The 19834-nt window shown below is 33.2% G+C and overlaps 1 protein-coding gene across 3 annotated transcripts in view; it reads right to left on the bottom strand.

Moving 5' to 3' along the window:
* Positions 1-2336: 2336 nt before the first annotated feature.
* LOC144979623 (E3 ubiquitin-protein ligase COP1-like) overlaps positions 2337-19834 on the bottom strand; it is a 28140-nt gene continuing 10642 nt past the window's right edge. For 2 of the 3 annotated variants that reach the window (XM_078926425.1, XM_078926424.1), the window contains exons 6-21: positions 19045-19221; positions 18593-18652; positions 17608-17649; positions 16667-16900; positions 15022-15127; positions 13386-13521; positions 12204-12347; positions 11562-11670; positions 10414-10495; positions 9513-9629; positions 8865-8982; positions 8103-8227; positions 7275-7363; positions 4882-4941; positions 3651-3695; positions 2453-2617 (exon numbers count right to left, since the gene is read on the bottom strand). In XM_078926425.1, coding sequence (XP_078782551.1) covers positions 2600-2617; positions 3651-3695; positions 4882-4941; positions 7275-7363; positions 8103-8227; positions 8865-8982; positions 9513-9629; positions 10414-10495; positions 11562-11670; positions 12204-12347; positions 13386-13521; positions 15022-15127; positions 16667-16900; positions 17608-17649; positions 18593-18652; positions 19045-19221 — 1662 coding nt within the window. In that variant the 3' untranslated portion in view covers positions 2453-2599. Of the gene's footprint in view, positions 2618-3650; positions 3696-4881; positions 4942-7274; positions 7364-8102; positions 8228-8864; positions 8983-9512; positions 9630-10413; positions 10496-11561; positions 11671-12203; positions 12348-13385; positions 13522-15021; positions 15128-16666; positions 16901-17607; positions 17650-18592; positions 18653-19044; positions 19222-19834 lie in introns of all 3 variants that reach the window. The other variant, XM_078926423.1, reaches the window with a different exon arrangement.

Raw genomic sequence — 19834 nt, 5'->3', positions numbered from 1 at the left:
TGTAAAGATGAGTAAATTGGAAGAATTAATGTAAAACTTGTTTTGTTTTTAAGAAGTTAACATTGGCGTTTATAACTCCTTCAGATTGTTTCAATGCCCAAAAAAGGTTGAAATTAATTTATAGATAGTTTGTTTATTGAATTATTGGTTTGTATGGGCTTTTGTTGTTTGTTTTTAAGGGTTTTACGGCGCTTGCAACACATTTAGGTTATATCAGCGCCAGTAAAAAGGAAGAAAATGGGATAGCAAAAAGTTACAATTAAAGCACCCAAGAAAAAGTAAGACAAAGGGGAACTGGGAACAAATAGGGATCAGATGTAGATTCCAAGAGCATACCACCAATGTACTTAGTTTGAAATCACCTACAAGTCTCATCCAGACACAAGCACAAAATCCAACAAAGAGGAACACACTCAAATGCTTACATTATACATTCAAAATAAAAATAATAATACATAACCAGAGAGATGATTTACAAGGAAATAAATATCATCTCCCAAAACAATAACTATGCATTTGACTGTTTCCCTCCCAGCCAGGACTCCGACCAGGGCCAGGAAAAAACCAAGTAATCTCATTCAAGGACAAAGACAGAAAGCATGTTGGAAAACAGATATAAGGGTATAGAAAACACAGCATGTACCTCCCTGCCCGCTATGGGAGGTCAGGATCCCCACCCAGGTATGGTCTTTTTGTGCACTTGCAAAACATTCAGACCGTTTCAAGATGAGAGAGCAATTATCAGATCAAAATCTAAAATAAGCGCCTCAGAAAAAAATATTGGTGGAATGAAAAATAAACCTTAATCATTCATATTTGCCAATAAGGTCGTTTAGATGCTGTGAGCATCTCTTCAGTCAACTTGAAATGCAATGAGTGCGTAAAGGTTTACACCCTCTCTGTATGGTTGGTCCACATTCCTCATCCTCTTATTTCTTGTTTTCATGGATTCCTCGTACTAATTTTAGTAGTCCTTCAGAGCCATTAGGCCCATGGAGCCGAAGTTTTTCCCGATTTCTATAGTGTGAAACTGACAAGAGAAATTACTTGCTACCTTTGGATAGGACGCTGGTCTATCGCAAAGTACTTTCTGCCAGATCTAACAGACCCAGCTACACAATCACTGCTCGGTGGACAGGTGGCTCAGAAAAAAATCTCAACTGCACCGGGGATCGATCTTGGCCCCTTTGCATGTGAAGCAAGTGCTCTACCAATTGAGTTATCGGGATCCCCTCTTACTAATCTCAATATCTGAAAATTTACAAATTTCCCTACTTTCTTTAATATTTTCTCCAAGAAAGGATGAGGAATGCATGCTGCACTGTATTATTATTCCTTATAAGTCATCGCCCAAGCCAAACAAGGAATAGACATAAGGGAATGGAATAGAGATATCAAGGCCATTATATTAATTCAGGAATTTTGAAGCGTTCATCAAAGTGAGGAGGGCAATCGCTAATGCTAGATGTCCATAGAGCTGAGACTTTGCTTATTAAATACTTATTAAATCTATCTTTAATTTCCTAGTTATCAATTTAAGATATATTATGGCTCCACTTATCTTGTATATTGGGCGGCTCTTGTTACAAAACAAAACACGTCTTACAGAAATGTGGATCCCACTGAAACCAATTATATAATAGGTGGGCTAACAAAATTATGTATAAATTTTTTAAAACATTTGAGTTATTCAAAAATTTCACCGATGAATAACATTTTTAAAAGATGCATCTCTGTGTAATTTCTGATTATTATTATTATTATTATTATTATTATTATTATTATTATTATTATTATTATTATTATTATTATTATTATTATACTTGTCTAAACTGATAAAATCCCCACCAATAGCTACCCCATAGGTATATGAATACTACATTATATAATCCACATATTTTCCTTCAACGACCTTCACAAATACAGATAAGATCTTAATTTCCATTAGGTAACAAGTAAAATTTCCATTGACCTGCTGCAGTCACATCGAAACCTGAAAAGAAGTGTGTTTGAAGCAGTGCCAGGCAAACCAGAAAGAAATATAAAAGACAAAAAAAAATAATCCCAACAAATCAGCCTGCATTGACTGAGGATCGAACTTCAGATCTCCAGACAGACGTTCAACCAGTACTCTGTCGTGTAATGGTAGTATGATGTCTGACTGGTAGTCAGGAGGCTTGAGATTCAATTTCCAGTCAAGGAAGGTTGATTTTTTTTCTGCTTTATTTGGCAATGATTCATACCCTCACACCTTTTCCAGTTTTAATCATACAACAGTGTCTACTCCCTAATTTGTCCCATCAAAAACAAAATCATAAATCCAAAGAAACCTGAGATGTAATTCCAAATTTCTTTAAACTGGGCTTCAAGTTTTAAAGGAATAAAAATGCTCTTCAATCACATAAATATGTACCTATGGATAATAAATGCTAGGCTTTGTCCGTGACAGTTAGTCAGTATGCCGGAACTGGTTACACCAGAAGTGAACGTTCTCATTTGTAAGGCACCTCCATGCTTTTTTGTAGTTCTGTTCCATGCATCATTTGATTTCTTTGTGCAACTCAATTGCTATTCCTGAGGGTCATCACTACATATTTTATCACACAAGTTCCAGAAGCTTAATGAAGAAAAAAAATTAATAATAGGATAAGTGTTGATTTAAATAAATGAGTAAACTGTCAAGAGTGAAATTATCTACTTACATTCAAACAATCATTATAATGCGTCCACTTAGATGTAATACCAAAGACAAAATGTGTCAGTATAGACAAGTTGTTGCCTTGCAGAGTGACAAAATAATTTTTTTTAAATTTTAGTCGTTTGCAAAGAATGCAGTTTCCATTGTATAGAGGGCCGCCGTGAATATTTTGAATGCAATTTACAACTTAGAATACATCGACAGCTTCTCTTAGCAATTGCTTGGACTTGTTCTCTCTACTATTGCATTATCTCTCTACATTGAAAGAAAGAATGATAGATATTTTCTTTATGATGATATTGAAGTCTTAAGTCGGTACAATGGGAGTGAAACAGCTCAAATGTCTAAGCACTGGATCAGCATAAAAATGGACATCATTTTAAGTAGGATTTAATAATAATAATAATAATAATAATAATAATAATAATAATAATAATAATAATAATAATAATAATAATAATAATAATAATAATAATAATAACAATAATAATAGTAATCTTTATTGTCAAAATAGGCAATTATTGTTAGGTATTATTGGCCATAAAGAGCATGTAGCAATCCCATTGTATTTTGATTTTCACTAAACTTCTTCCTAATCATTTAATATTGCATTTCAGCAACATTTGGAAGACACCCTTCAAGATTTTAAATAGTTGTTTTTAATGTAAGAAACCAAATTCACTCTCCTCATCGAGGGCAATTATTTTCACTCAAATTTTAATAATGAAGCTTATAATTCAATTTCAGTCATGAACCAGATTGACCAAGGCATGTTGCCGTTTTGATATGATTGGTTACATATACGACATGAGATTAAAAATCACAAAAATAAATAAATACGTGAAATAAAAAATAAAAAAAAGCAAGGTAAAAAGTCATTTGCTTGAAAAAACATTTTTTAATATAAAAAATAACATGTGTATAATGTTTAATTCAAAATTAGCTCAATTACCTGAACCAAACCTTGGCTATTGGCTGACACCAAAATATTGGAATCCTAAATAAAAGGAAAAAAACATTGAAATAATGCTTAGGAGTAATAGACAATGGAATACATATTTGCTCTTTATAATATCAACTTAATTAGCAGTCTTTAATAAAATGTGACAAAATGAAAATTAAAAATACAGAAAATAAAAATGTCAATTGAAATGCAGTTCGTGACAAGAGGAGAACCCCCCCCCCCCCCCTTTCTCCCCCGAAAAAAAAAAAACCCAGAGAATTATTCCTTTGACATTAAACGCCAATCGTGCCTAAAATTTTTAACTGACTACAAAACAGTTTGGAAGAAGTTCCCACACTTGCCAAGCATGAGTTACCTCCCTCGTTTTAATTGACAGAGGCACTGATTGATGTCACTATAAAGTGAATTGAATAAGAGATAAGTCAGTCAATCTCTCTACATATAAAGAAGGCGTGTAAAATCCAATAGTTTTTTAAAAGGCTAAAAATTTCCCTTTCGACTGCATATAAGATTATTAAAGGTATTGTTGAGGAAAGCAGACTAATGCAAAAGAGTATTAGTGGAGTATCATAAACTTTGATACAAACCAATTAAATGTAACTTTCCTCTCCAAACAGCTTTAGACAAGCCTTCGAGAGAACTACCCTTTTTAACTGACCCATTTCTATGGCTTCATTTTATAGTAATTGCTTTGACATGACAGAAGAGCTTAGATACTGCAAAGATAGGAATATAACTGATATCTCCACTTACCCACCAAATTCTTCTAATATGGAATATTTTGCTACAACAAATATTTCCTGGTTAGACAGGCCTCACTGTAGTAATAGTAATAATTAAAGGACCCCAAATCAGCATTAACTCTTTCCCTACCAGCCATTTTCAGAATTTTCCCCAAAATTTCATACCCACCCAACATACAAATAGATTTTTCTCACTGAAACAGAAAAGCAACAAATACATTCTATACATAATAGTGTTCGGCAAAATAAGCTCTACAATACAGTGTCACGTTTTTATAGCTGTAACAAAAATAATTGTTTGAATTTTGTGATGCACAAAAGAAATCAGAATTATAAAATGGTTGTATTGTCACGAATGTGACGATTTTCCTGTTGTTGGTAAGGAAAGGGTTAAAGATTTGAAATGGAAAGAACCATAATATGTAATGTTCCATAAGTATACAACCACGATCTTAAAAAAGCCTTATTAAACTCACAGGCTTCCATGTGACTGCACTAACAAATTCTGTTGAGTCATCATCCTTCAATGGCTTTTCCTGAAAAAGAAAATTGAAACAAATAAATTCCAAAGCAGTTAAACAAAAATTCTCTTTTTGTATTAAACAGCAGGGTTGCCGATTCAGAATGAAAAAAAATGATGGAACTCACAACACAAACACATTGACCGACCCCCCTATCTGAATGCTGAACAACATTATGCACTTATTTTTTCTGTTCACTAGGTGATTGGGAAATATATGGAGGTTTTAACCAAACCGAATTATGTAAATATACGGAAAATTGGAAACCTTATAAATAGTGGTGAGATTTAATCTGAACTTAATTGTCTTTACCACTATAATTTAACACAAGAAATACACAACTGAGGCTTCATGGTCTTCAAATCTGCCAAAGACAACAATTAAACAAATCTGCATATTTCTATGGGGAAAAAATCAAAATTATAGGAAAAATAATAAATGTCTAAAAGTAAAAGGTAAAAATTTCCAACCTTATTCCTTCGAACTGTCTCTTTAAAATGCTTTAGAAGTGGTGAACTGCTGTCAAATTTAGTCATATGGCTATTTCTTACATTATGATACTTCAATTTTAGGCTAATGTTTGTTCGTTTTAAAGGGTTTTAAAGTGCTTGCATAACATTTAGGTCATATCAGCTCCAGTAAAAGAAGGAAATGGGATAGTAGAAAATTATAGATTTACATTTGAAAGCACACAAGAAAAAGTAAGACAAAGGGGAATGGTTTGAATAGGGAACAGATGTAGATTCCAAGAGCATACCATCAATGTACTTAGTTTGAGATCACCTAAAAAAAGTGTCATCCAGACACCAACAAAGAATCCCACTAAGAGGAATACACTCAAATGCTTACATTATACATTCAAAACACATAACAAGACATAATAGAGAGGAAAAAAATATCATCTCCCAAAACTTATAGATTTGACTGTTGCCCTCCCAGCCAGGGTATCCTGCTCGGGCCAGGACAAAACTAAATCTCATTCCAAAACAAAGACAGAAAGCATGTTGGAAAACAGATATAGGGGGATAGAAGACACAGTAAGTGCCTTCGTACCCACTATGGGATGTCAGGAACCCCATCCAGATTTTAGTCTAAAATTTTGGTTTAAAAAATCCATATCTGGCATCAAAAATATTGACATTGTATGCTTTATGGCAAGAAATAAAGAGGTTATTTTAAAATCAATTGATGCTGATAACTTCTGTCATGACCTACCATACTCAAAAGATCTAAAAGTGTTACTGATGTCATTCAACTATCAAAAAAAAAAAAAAAAGGGCAAAAAGGTATATAAGTGAATCAACTTTATTCCTCCCTAACTTGATATCTCTAATTGTTATGAGTGCACTGTACAAAATACAAATTGCTGAGATTCACTCATCAGACAACTTGACTACAAGGCCATCTGCAATGTGACCAGTCTTTTATTTTGGAATAGTTAAGTAGAAGTAAATTGTTATGAACCAAGTATAAATATTTTAAAAGATAATTTGTCAGTAATATAAAAGAAAAACATGTCCGAACTTAAGCTTGAGTTATATGAACATTAAAAATGTAAGAACTAATTGTGGCATTAAACATGACGTTGAGACAAAATAAGAGATTTTTATTTAACTGTTTTACAGTGCTTGCGACACTACTGGGTCATCTCAGCACCCATTGGATGGAAGAAAATGGGATAGTAAATAAAATCTGGACTAACGATTGAAACCACCCAAAACAAAAAGTAAGACGATGGATACTGGCTTAAAAAAGGTAACAGAAGTAAATTCCAAGGTCCATCAAGCCACTAACACAAGATCTCATTAGGTGAAAGACACTCAAATGCTACAAAATATATCCAAAACAAAAAGACAACAATACATAACAAAAATGATTTATTAGGGGAAAAAAAAAGATCTTCCAAAACTATATACAGTCATGTCTCTCCAATCCGAACACCTCTTGTTCCCAGCATTTTGTACGGATTATAGAGACATCCGTATAATGTAATCAGTCCCTATAAAGGACAAATAAAGGAAAAAAATTTGTCCCCAGACGACGTGTCCAGATAATAGAGGCATCTGGATTGTCGAGTTCTGGATTAGAGAGACTAGACAGTAATTGACTGTTTCTGTCTCAGGCGAGAACTACGACCAGGGTCAAATTAAAAAATAAAAAAATAATCTCATTCCAAGGCAAAGAGAGAAAGGAACCTGGAAATGGATATCAAAATAAAGGGAGATAGAAGACACTGCAAATGATATGCCAAAAGATCCCACCTAGTAATTTTTAAAAATTCAATTCACTATGAAATTTTACAATTTCACATCGTATATACCCTATTGAATCAATATGCATTTACTCACAATAAGTCTCCTGGCTGGTTCAAATTTATACGTAAGGATATGTTTGGAAAGACCTTTGTAGTAGAGGTAGAGGGAGTTGTTTTCACTGCCTGTGTGGGTAGAAGAGAAGAAAAAAAAAAGGGAGGGGGGTTCATTATGTCAAAACTGTCAATTATTATATATTTAAAAAAATAGGTCAGCTTTTTTTTTTCTCATTTTAAACTTCAATACTTTTATTTACAATGTCATATAACAGCAGGACACCATATTTTTGGGTTAATTTTGAGCGACATATGTCAGAGAAACTTTTTTTTTTTTTAAATAAAACAAAATAAAACAAACAAAGAAAAAAAACAAAACAAAAGAAATAAAACGTTTTTAAAAGCTAAACATACTGGCTCTGAAGGACTACTTTATAGTCTAGAACTATAGTACTCGTTTTACAAATGTCATCATTATACCATGCCACATGTTTACTTAAAACTTTGATTTACAATACCATATGTTTTGCAAATGGCCTCATAGTGTCATACCAAAAGTTTTACTTATGACTGTATCATGTTACACCAAGTTTCACTAATGACAATTCGCTTGATTTAGCAATACCAGTGTTATATTAGAGAGTTTAATGTAAGTTTCATTTATGTCGCATCAAATATTTCATTTAAAACTTCCATTTTGAGATATGAATGTGTTACTAAAGACTCACTACGGCATGCCACAAGTTTTACAAATGGCTTCATAGTGTCACATTACATAACTTAATTATTGCAATAACAATATTTTATTTAAGCCTTCACAATGCCAAAATACAAGTATTTACTAATACTTCATTATGCCACGACATACCACAAGCAATATAATCTCCATCAGTGGCAAGTCCAACAAAATTTTTCTCGTTGATGTGTCCTTTGAACGTTCTGATAGCATTCTGATGACCCATGGACCACAACTTTAACTGGCTGTCTGTCGACCTGGAACCAGATAAACATTTATCAATAGAAAGTTATTACGTAACTGAAAAGAGTCAAGAAGTTCTCAAAAATATGATTTTTTACAATGCATGGAAATCTTTAAGTATGAGGTTGAAAAATATTAAAATATTTGATTTTATTGATCATCAAAATTGAACAAAATATATATTTAGAATATATGTCATGAAATACTTTCCAAACGTTTTTAATGAAGTTTTGTTTAACTAAATAAAATCGAAAGGAGTAACAGCCCCTCACAGTTATCATCTCTCACTGTGCATGGTTAATATTACTGTCAACTTGAGAATCCTTATAAAGCCCTTTGAGCGTATTTAGTCCATATTGCACCATAAAGAAGCTCAAAAAAATTGAAAATTAAAAATAATGAAATGGGTTACTATAACATTGATATCAATCTCGTTTTATTTGGTCATCCTGTAGGAAATCAACTTTGTTTAAATTCAAAAGCTTGATTAGGTTAGATTCATTATACTCAGATATCTTAAAATTCATTTCTCATTTCTACATATATTTTCATCCATTTGTTGCTATTTCTCTACTGACCTGTGAATTTCTTTCTTTAAAAATAAGTGCCAAAATGGCAGTACCTAATAATGAACAAAGAAACAAAACTTACGCAGAGACCATATCTGACCCGTTGAGGAATTTAACATAAGACACTGCTTTGCCGTGGCCCCTAAATACAGACAAGGCTTTCTTGGGACTTCGGAGGTCATAGTAATGGACACAGTGATCTGGAATATTGATTATAAGTATCCTTGAAGACTTTAACTTTTTCTTCAATATATTATGGCGATGATGAAAAAAAAATAATTTTACTTTTCAATTTTCCAGGCTCCTCTCATTCAAACCTTAGCAGTGAAACTGTTTTTGACTCTAGTACTTTCCATCAAAGCACAAATAATTTTTTTAAAATCAAGGCTTACTAAAATTGAAGTAAAAGTCAAAAAGATCAAAAATATAATTTTAGAGACAACATTCATTCTCATAAAAGAAATTATTCAATTAATTAATAACATTTCTTCTGATATATATTCTGTCTCAGATATACAAATCTCCACATGATGTAACTCCAACTAAATACAGTGCTTTGTGTGCTGAGGTTTAATGAAATCTGAAGGTATCACTTTGTAAGAGACCAATACTAAAGAGCAATAAAATAAATTTATTTTCAACCCCTAGATCATTAGAATTTCCGATTAGCTAATTACAATTTTTTTTCTTTTCTTTGCTAAATAGATGTATTCATTTCTATTATATTTACCAGCAGATCCGAAGGCAATGTTGTACCGTGTTTCTGGATTAAATTTGACACAGCAGACATTGGCACCACCTTCTATGGTCATCACAGACTCGGCACGATCCCAATCCCATAATTTCACTGGATGAGTAGAAAGAGGGGGGGGGAAAAAAAAAGAAAGTATAAAAATACTTTGTGATATCATTAGATTGTTTTTAAAAAGTATATAATCATCTACATCATATCAAAATTACAATGATCTGACATACTGATACTAAGCTGCTAGAAGCTGTGGACTACAGCCATATTTGATTTGTAGCCAAACATTTCAACCTACGTGGCCATCAGTGATGTATTAATGCTTTTATTGTTTTTATTACTAGCTGAAGAAGGGTTTTGAAACATGAAAGAAATTGAACTTATAGCCAAAAATGTCAAATTTTGATTAATTTCTTTTTGTTATGGCAGAGAAAAGTTTGTATATCTTATAACTTGAATACTAAATTCATTTTTTGGAGCCCAGTTGATCCTGACATACGACTACTGTATAGCAGCAAACTTTCCAGACTAAAACGGGACACCATAACATATAATACTGTCATGACAACAACAAAAAAAACAGCATTATGTTTGGACTATTATGCGATATAAACTAGATTTAGAGCTTTTTCTGTTCCTTATTTTAATTTGCTAGGCAAAAAAGCATAATCCTGGTACATACAAGGGTCATTTCCAGACATATAAAAAGAACAAGTTCTTTTAATTTAAATTTTAAATAATAAATTAAAAAATAAAATAAATTCAACTAATGATCAGGACAGTTGGTCACAACGCTACCATTTTGAGATGGTGGGTCACATTTATCAAGACAGACTTTTCTGTTTTGAATAAAAGAAAATGAAAACAAGTGTATACAAACATTTACCTTTGGTATCATCTGATCCAGAAGCAAGCAATTTGGGATCCATTCGATTAAAGTCCACACTCCAACATCTTTTCTCATGTTCCTGCAGGATAATTTAGAATGACTAAATGACAATGATAAGACTCTTTAAGTAAAAATCAATTTATTCAACTTGCATCTGGTTTCTGATTGATTGTTTGTTTGATTTTAGGGCTTGCAATTAGTCAATCGTGAAAAAAAAAAATAGACAATATGCAAACACATATGATTTATAAGCAATGATCCTCCATAATCACAAGTAAGCAACGACAATAAAAAAAACAAAAGGAAAAAAGAAGAATTCAAATAGCTGAATACAAGTATATAATACAATCAATACTACTATAACAAAAAACCAAAACCATACATTTGACTGTTTCTCTCTCAACCGAGGACTTCAACAAGAGCCAGGATACAAAACCTGGCAATCCCATTCAAAGACGAAAGACAGAGAGCGAATCAGGAAGATGATAATATAGGGGGATAGAAGACACAGCAAGTGATCTCCTGCCCAGTATGGGAGGTCAAAAGATCCCACCCAGAGTAGGGGGGTAGAAGACAGAGCAAGTGACCACCTGCCGAGCATGGGAGGTCAAAAGACCCCACCCAGGGTATCTGGTTGTCTTTCATGACCAAGCTGTAAAAACTTAAATATAACAATATAGTTACAAGTTTGTCAATAACCTATATAGGTGGACTTATCACCTCACATAAAAACACCTGAATATATACATCCTGTCAGTGTCAGTGAGTTGGCATTTAGGTCTTAACAAAAACTGATTGACTTATGGGGGATACTAAGCAATAACTGTTAATTTCATGATAATTAAAAAAGAAAAAAAAACCAAGATAAACTCTATTGGCCTGATTTCCTAAGATTGTTTTTTACTAGAAATTTGGTTAAAAAGAACAGTTTTTATTGTAATTATGATATTGTTGTAGTAAAATTCAACCTGTTTTTAAGTCTGAGGTAGTGTATTCTTTATCCCTTAACAATCAATGAGTAAAACAATTTGAATAAGGTCATTAAAAACTGATGCAATGGCTGCTACTTTCGGTTGACAACAATTTGACATGAGCAAAGAATATAATTGTATTGAGGAACAGGACAGTAAAGGGAAAAAACTTACAGTATAAAGACGAGTCCTCTGGTTAGTGCTTGTATCCCAGATATAGACACTCCCCCCGTAATCTGCACTGCTCAACATATGTTTTCTGTATGGATTCCATGCCAAACAGCTGGAAATAAATTTTAAAATGTATATTCCATAAATCTTCAAACCGTAAAATCACTTAATGACCTTAATTGACAAAAATAGTGCATACAAAACATTAAACTAGTAAAATACATTTTTTTTAAACAAACAAACAAACAAAAACACATAAACAGCATTAAAGAGTTTCATTAAGTTGCTTAGCATCTCGATTTAAAGGAATAACCATTTTCTTGTTTAATATAAAATTTTGAGGAGACAAATACTTCAATTTCCAAAAACATTATTTATCAAAATAATAACTTTAAACCGGTTTCAATCAATCAAGAGATAACTGAAGACAATTCACTTCAACACAGCAATATTAGATCCCTTCTCCACTAAATCAACAAAGTAAATGTCAGCCCTTACTCGTACAATACTTTAAATACATATAATGTACCCCATATTCTCTTGCCCTTATATTAGTAGCTGCTCCATTGGCACAGGTACAAGATCAATACATACTGATAAACAGAAAGGCTGGCAAAACCTAAAACCACTCAAATGAATCTTTACCTAATCTTTGATGTACACGTCATCTCTGTAACGGGGTAGTGTAAATCCACCATCGCATCCCTTACTATCCCATATTCAAATATCTTTATCTTTTTGGTGACGCCTGCTATGGCAAAAAACTCACAGTCTCTGTTGAATTCAATGCTGTGGGTGAAATACAATTATATGTAATGTAAAAATAATTAATGAAGTTTCTTTTTTCACAAACAACATTACAAAAAAAAATGAGACATCCATTTCCCCTTTATCTCAACTTGGAATTAAAAGTTGTAGTTTACCAGACATTAAAAGTCAACTGATTAAAATTGAAATGACCTGAAATCTAGAAGTGAAATTCTTTTTCAGTTCCAACAACCCAGATTCATTCTCTTCAATAGAAAGCATACCAATCTAATTCAAATTTACTACTTTTGCTTTTGAATTCAGTTTTCAGAATCTTGTTGACTCCAACACAATGCCAAATGTATGTGGTGGGTTAAAATATGAGTTCACTGAATTGATTTTCTGCCAAAATCAACCAGGACTATAGATTTGAAATGCATTAAGAAAAATTGCGAAGAAAGTATTTTTTTTCTTCTAAATCTATGGAGATGGTTAGAGTCTGGTGTCTCGGAGTTATAGCGCTATATAGGTTCGCTATATAAGTTTTCAGCATTATTATCATTATTATGGTTAACAATACTTATTCAAACAATCATAGTTTTCTACCTTGAGTAAAGCTGCGAAAAGTTGTTGCTATGCACTAGAGTTCAAAAATAGATATTGTTGCAATCCCTCACTATAAACTTTGGTAACTAATGTCTCCCTCATAATGATAGACCTGCCTACTATTACGAAAGATTCGTAGAATTACAACATTTTGGCTCCAGTTTGAGAACTTCATGAGCAACTCTTTAAGTAATTAAAACTTATTGTAAAGGAAAGTTTATGACAGATTACATAATTTTAAGGATTATGAGGTGTTATTTAATTTGTGTGAGGGTAAATGTTGACTTTTAAAGTTAACTATAGCGACTACAATTTTTATCTCCTACAAGTTACGAATTTTTTTTTATTTTCAAGTAGGCAGGTCTGTCTGCAATGATAATGATGATAGTGGTCATCATTGTCATCATCATTACTATCATAATGGTCATCATCATCATTACTATCATAATCTTAACACTTTATGTTTCCACCTACCTTGAGACGATGGAAGAACTATTAGTGAAGACTTCATGTGTGTAGTTGAGACTGGCAACTGCCCTGAGACAACTGTATTGGGAGAATTTGGAGAGACAGGTGCCGAACTGGTCCAAGTTACCACAACTTTCACCACCTGAAAAATAAAATTATATAGAATCATAGAATTGGAGTTTATCCGAATTTCTGTCAAGTTTAACGTTTGCTTCGCATTTGAAAAATTAGAAATTAATCGACTGTCAAGTTGGATCCTTACTTAATTATTCTTGGGGAAACATGAAAGCTCGACTAATTGAGCAATCAGGATACTCTATCCTTGTGTTAGTGCACACTCAAACCTAATGAAATTTTTTTAAAAATTCTTTTGGGTTTTTTTAGTTTTTAAAATCTGAATTTCAAGAAACATAAGTTACATCAACACAAAATCAAAAACATTTAATCTATTTTTACACTAAATAATTACCTAAAATTGCTGTAGCTAAAAGAGAAACAGATCAACTGGCTAAAATATTGAATTAGGGGTGGGGGGGGGGGGGGGGGGGGGAGGAAGGGATAATTGTCGTTATGATTATCTCAAAAATCAAGGATAACTAAGGAGTAAGCCCAAATGCAGAGGCTCGAGGTGAGCAATTGGGTTGAACTTTCTTGCTCAAGATTAAAAGATTAGAGAAATCAAGATGATGACGATAAGAGTCAAACCTGGATATTCTTAGACCTTATTAACTCATCATTTCAGCCACTTTCATCTATAAATTTGGTGTTAAAAATCCTAAAGTAAAGTAAATAATTTTTATGTGACCACCTTTGAATTGTCCCTTCCCCCTCCCAACATCATACCTCTGTGGGTTGTTATCTAAAATTGATAAAAACCAGAAAAGAATTGTTTTTGGTTTTTTTTGACAACTTGTATCAGTTTTATATGACTCAATTTGGCCTGGGAAATCACTCATAAAAACATCCTACAACCAAATGTGCAGTCAATAACGAAAAATAAAAACACCACACATGCTTATTACAGCTCAAACAAAATTCCTTTAAAATTCTTACTTAAAAATCAGATGAGTATTGAGTGCAAATTTATGCTAACTACGGTTTGATATATCATTGTTTACACTTACCACTTACATGAAACTATATTTCTTTTGCCAGACAGCTGTACCCAATTCTCTTCAGCTTCATACTTACATAAAACTATTTCACATTTTTACAGACATTATTTTTTCATTTTTCCAACCATCAAGGCCTCTTCCAAATCAATTTCCAATATTCCAGACCTAAATTTCAGACTTCCCTTGCCATCATGGTAAATGAAACACTTAAGTTTGTTTATTTTTACCCAACATGCTCAAAGTGCTTTAAGGGGCGCCTAGCCAACAGCAACACTCAATATGTAGGATGAGACGTGATGCCTGTTATGCGATATAACAATTTTTACCTGACAGCTAGGTACTCATTTTACCACAGAGAACGATGAGAGCATGCAAGTAAAGAGCCTTTTCAAAGGGCTCAACTGTGCACCTCTGAGAGGGGGACTCAAATCCTAGACCTTCCAATCCAAAGGCGAGTGTCATACCACTAGACCACATAGCTGCACAATTTTTAAAAACCCCTCCAAATCACCCTCCGTAACACTTACCAATTCCTGATCCTGTCCTGACATCCAAATAAACTTGCTCAAGGTCTTCAAAATGTTGACTCAACTTTCTCTTCTTTCTGGCCTCACTCTCAAGGGTTGGCCGCAACTATCATGGGATGATGAAAATGAAAAATAATTATCAATCTTAGAGAGCAGGCACTGGTGTAAGATAATAAAATGAAAGGATGTGTCTGAAACAGTGCCAGACAAAGCAGAAAAAAAATAATAGAAAAAATATAATCCCATAAAAAAATCAGCCTGGGGATTAAGCCTCAGACCTCCTGATTACTGTTCAGACTAGTCTCAGGTTTGGTCCCCAGTCGAGGCAGGCTGATTTTATGTCTTGTATTTTTGCTCTGCTATGTCTGGCACTTTCATATACACCTTTTCAAAAATGAATGATTACCAACTTCTTAAAAATTATTTAAAAAACCAACATTTATCTGATGAAACAATTTTGATTGCCAAAAATTATGTAAGGGCTTTCTAAGATTGTGGATGATAACATATACTTAGCAACGAATTTTTAAACCCTACTTCAAATTTCAATCTGAATTGAACAATACTTCAAATTCTTTCAAATTTGCTATCATATTTCTCTCCATTCACATGAAGTAAAATGTAACCACCATAGATAATCATTTCTTCAAGTTCCCTTCATATTGAACTTGTAAAAGCTAAAACTTTCTTGTCAAATTATTTTATACTTTAGTTGTCTTATTTTTAAGGGTGTTACAGCGCTTGCAAGACACATATAGGTCATTTCAGAACAAGTTTAAAAAAAAACAGAAAATGTTATAGATAAAAGCAAAAGTCTCACCCAGACACCAGCAGAAGATCCCACTAAGAGGGATACACTCAAATGTTTACAAATCACATGTTAAAAAAAAATTAAACATAACTACATAACAGATATGATTAACAAGGGGAAAAATATCATCCCTCAAAACTGATACTATACATTTGACTGTTTCCCTCCCAGCCAAGGACTCCGGCCAGGATCAGGACAAAACTAAGTAATGTCAATTCAAGACAAAGACAGAAAGCAATTGGAATACAGATCGAGAAGATAGAAGACACAGCAAGTACCTCCCTGCCCACTTTGGTAGGTCTGGAACCCCACCCAGAAGAATAAGTAAGACAAAGGGGAATGGTACAAATACCAGTGATGATAAAAATGACAATTTGTTAAAAAGGAGGAAAATGTACCAGCCCATCTGCCAAGCCCAAATTTAATGCAAAAATAATATAGCTATTCATCGTTAATTAATATTAGGTTATAAACTACTTCTTCAAAAATACATCTATTCTGACCATTAGACACATTCTGACTTTTTGGCATTTCCAATTAAACATTTTAGAGGCATATAATGCCGCCCAGTATATCAATCAATTATGATAAACTTTTGGCAAAAAGACCAGGTGGTATTTGTTTTTACTACCCGGCTAGTGTCTGTATTACTGCAACCTTGTGGTTATGCAGCTTATAGATAAGAATCTTTAATCAATTGCAAAACATTCCATCTGAACAGCAAATTTAAAATTAAGCCTTTAAACAATTATTTCTTAAATCAATTACCTTAACTTACTGTTCCATATTATCTCTTTATTACCAAGTGATCCCAATATGTTATAATTCACTAACCTTTGACCCTCCAGCGAATGACTCCTGAGTACTATTTGCTGTAGAAAAACGAGATCCTCCCAAACCAATCTTCTCCTCTACTCCCCCTTCTGCATTGGATATTGTTACACACCCAGTGCTACTACTAGTACAACTGCTGTTTTCTACAGGGACTATTGAAGATGATGATGCTACTGATGATGATGAGGAGGAAGAGGAGGATGATGAGGATGTTCTGTTTGGTACTAAGTGATCCTGTAAACCGTATTAATGAAATAAATGGTCATTAATGTTTTCAAAATATCCATTGAAAAATAAATCTTATTCAATATTACTAGTTAAAATAAATAATAAACTTTAAGAATAAATTACTAAAATACATAATAAACATCAGTTAAAACAAATGGAGGGTGAGATTTTTTGTTTGTTGCTTTAGGTCTCTTCCAACACAATTGAGGTTATATGAGAGACCGCTGAAACAAAAAAACAAGCAATCTAACACTAACAAAAATAGTACAAATGTAAATCAAAATCATAACCTAAAGATATCATAAGCTAAATTATAAATAACCAAGAACAAACAGGCAGAAGATTTACAGAAAAAAAAATATCCCCTGTCAAAAATACAATCACAAACCAAAGAAGCAGGATAGGCTTGTAAAGAGAAGAAGAAACGACATCACTATCAGATCGTACACCCATGCGAACATCATAGGTATACGATTCAAGGGTGATGCTCCCATCCAACCACCCGCATGGAGGGTGAGAAAATATATATCAACTACCAACAATCAAATAACAATAATCAATGAAGACACATGTTTCTGTTTCAGTCATATAATATTAGCATTTGATTATTTGTATAGAGATTATCATCATTATTATTGACAGCATCAACATCACTTTGACTTTGTCACTATCATCAGTAACAAACTAAAGATAAAACACACAAACGGTCTTACAGGGTTTCCCATCCGTTTCTGTTCTTGTTCTTGTAATCTGTCCTGTTAAGTTGATTTAAAAAACAACAAATTCAGTTTTTCCTTTCCAACATCCTCATAGGAAAACAAAAATAAAAACTCTATAATGCTACACTACATTGCTCTCTTCTCTTTAATCTTTGAGGGGTATTTTTGGTATACGTTTCATAAGTCTTTTTTTTTTCATGAATTCCATGTTCTTATCACTTACTTGCCTACTACTTCATTACAGATGGTTGCAAAAATTAAGATCTATATTTCAAAAAATAATAACGGGAGCAAAAGCCAAGGGAGATTATATAACAAATGTAAGAGAGCATTGAACATTTTGCTAAGATTGGCGATGATCAGTACTTCAAATAAATAAATAAATAAATAAATAAATGAATGAATACATTGTTTTTGTTTGTTTGTTTTCAAGAGTTTAACAGCACTTGCGACACATTTAGGTCATTTCAGCGATAGTAAAAGGGAAGAAAATGGGGTAGTCAAAAAAGTTATAGATTTACAATTGAAAGCACACCAGAAAAAGGCAAAGGAATTGGGTCAAAAAGGGCACAGGTGTTGATTCCAAGAACACACTTTCAGTGTACTTAGTTTGAGATCACCTTAACATCACATCCAGATACAAGCACAGGTCCCCACTAAGAGGAATACACTCAAATGTTTACAAACCATATATATATAAAACATGTAACAGTACATAACAGAGAGATGATTCATAAGGCAAAAAACATCATCTCTCAAAACTATAACAATACACTTGACTGCTTCCCTTTCAGTCAATGACTCCTGCCAGGGCTAGGACAAAACTAAATAATCCTATTCCAAGACAAAGACAGAAATCCACTCGGAAAACAAATACAGGGGATAGAAGACACAGCGTGACCTCCTGTCCACCATAGGAGGTCAAAACCCCACCCAGAAGAATACATTATTTAATAAATCAATCAATCAAAATTCTTACGGCCATCACTTGACAGTCTTGAGACAAAACATGAAGTTGTTGTTGTAATCTCTCAAGTTCCTTTGGAAATTATACAAGAAAGACAAACATTAAAAGAACAAAATGCAAATAAGATCACAAAATTCTACACTTAGTCAAACAAGAAAAACACATTTATCTAAATTAACCAAAAATATGCAATTAAATGGAGGGAACTATATAAGCAAACAATTTTATGCACTAAGTTATAGTCAATCTACATATTCGCCATATATCAGGGTTTACTGATTTCAAGTAAAGTATAACATTGAATTTCAAAATCTTTTTTTAAAATTAAGTAATAGACTATAAGTCATCTTTCAGAATCAATAGCCGGTGAAACTAGCAATTCATTTGCACTTAATTTAAATTGATCATATTTGTCATTGACATTACAGTTTGATAGTTTTCAAACAATTTTAAAACAAACTTACCTTTTCTTTCCTACTGCGGACTTCTTCTAGAAATGTTTTCAGCATTCTTGTTTGAGCAACCTGGGTATCTTGCTCGAGACGCTTTTTGCGCTCTGCTAACATTGACATGGCAGTGTTCACTTCATCCATATCCCAATCCTGGCACAGGAAGTATTGGCTGTTTGAAGTGCTGGGGTTCTGCAAGGAAGGAATATGTGTGATGGTCAGGTAAACCGCGGGGAATGTCTTGCCGACTGTTTTCGAAATATGAGAACAAAAAATTAAGAGTAATACCTGTACAAAACTAGGGTTTGGTGTACTGAAATACCAGTAACTTTTCCCCTAATTGGGGCATGGTAGCTGAGTGGTTTATGGCAATGTGACCCAGAAGGTACTGGGTTCAAGCCCTGCTTCAGGCACTTTAATTTTTTTCCCTTGGCCAGTTATCAACCCCCAATTTGCTCTCTTCCAACATCAGACAACATTTGTTTGATGAATTATCTCTATTCCTTCATGCAATGCCTAGGTGGCGTCATCTAATGTTTTTTTGCCAAAAGGCATAATTTTAATTTATTTTTTTTAGTCCCTAATTAAGACATTTTAAAAATTCAATTTGCAATTTAAACAGGAAGGATTGTTCTGTACAGTGCAACCAATGAAGTGATTCAAAATTTTTCATCATGTGACACATTTTGTCAAGCCACAAATATCATTAATATGAATCCAGCACAGAGAGATTTCCACTAGATCCAATATTAGACCCACAAGTGCAGTCACTGCTCAATTGACACGTAGACACGGGGACCAGCAG

The sequence above is a fragment of the Berghia stephanieae genome, chromosome 9, assembly GCF_034508935.2.
Source record: "Berghia stephanieae isolate SIO BIC M18660-M18661 chromosome 9, UCSD_Bste_1.3, whole genome shotgun sequence".
NCBI lineage: Eukaryota > Metazoa > Mollusca > Gastropoda > Nudibranchia > Aeolidiidae > Berghia > Berghia stephanieae.
This window is presented reverse-complemented; position numbering and strand designations above follow the sequence as displayed.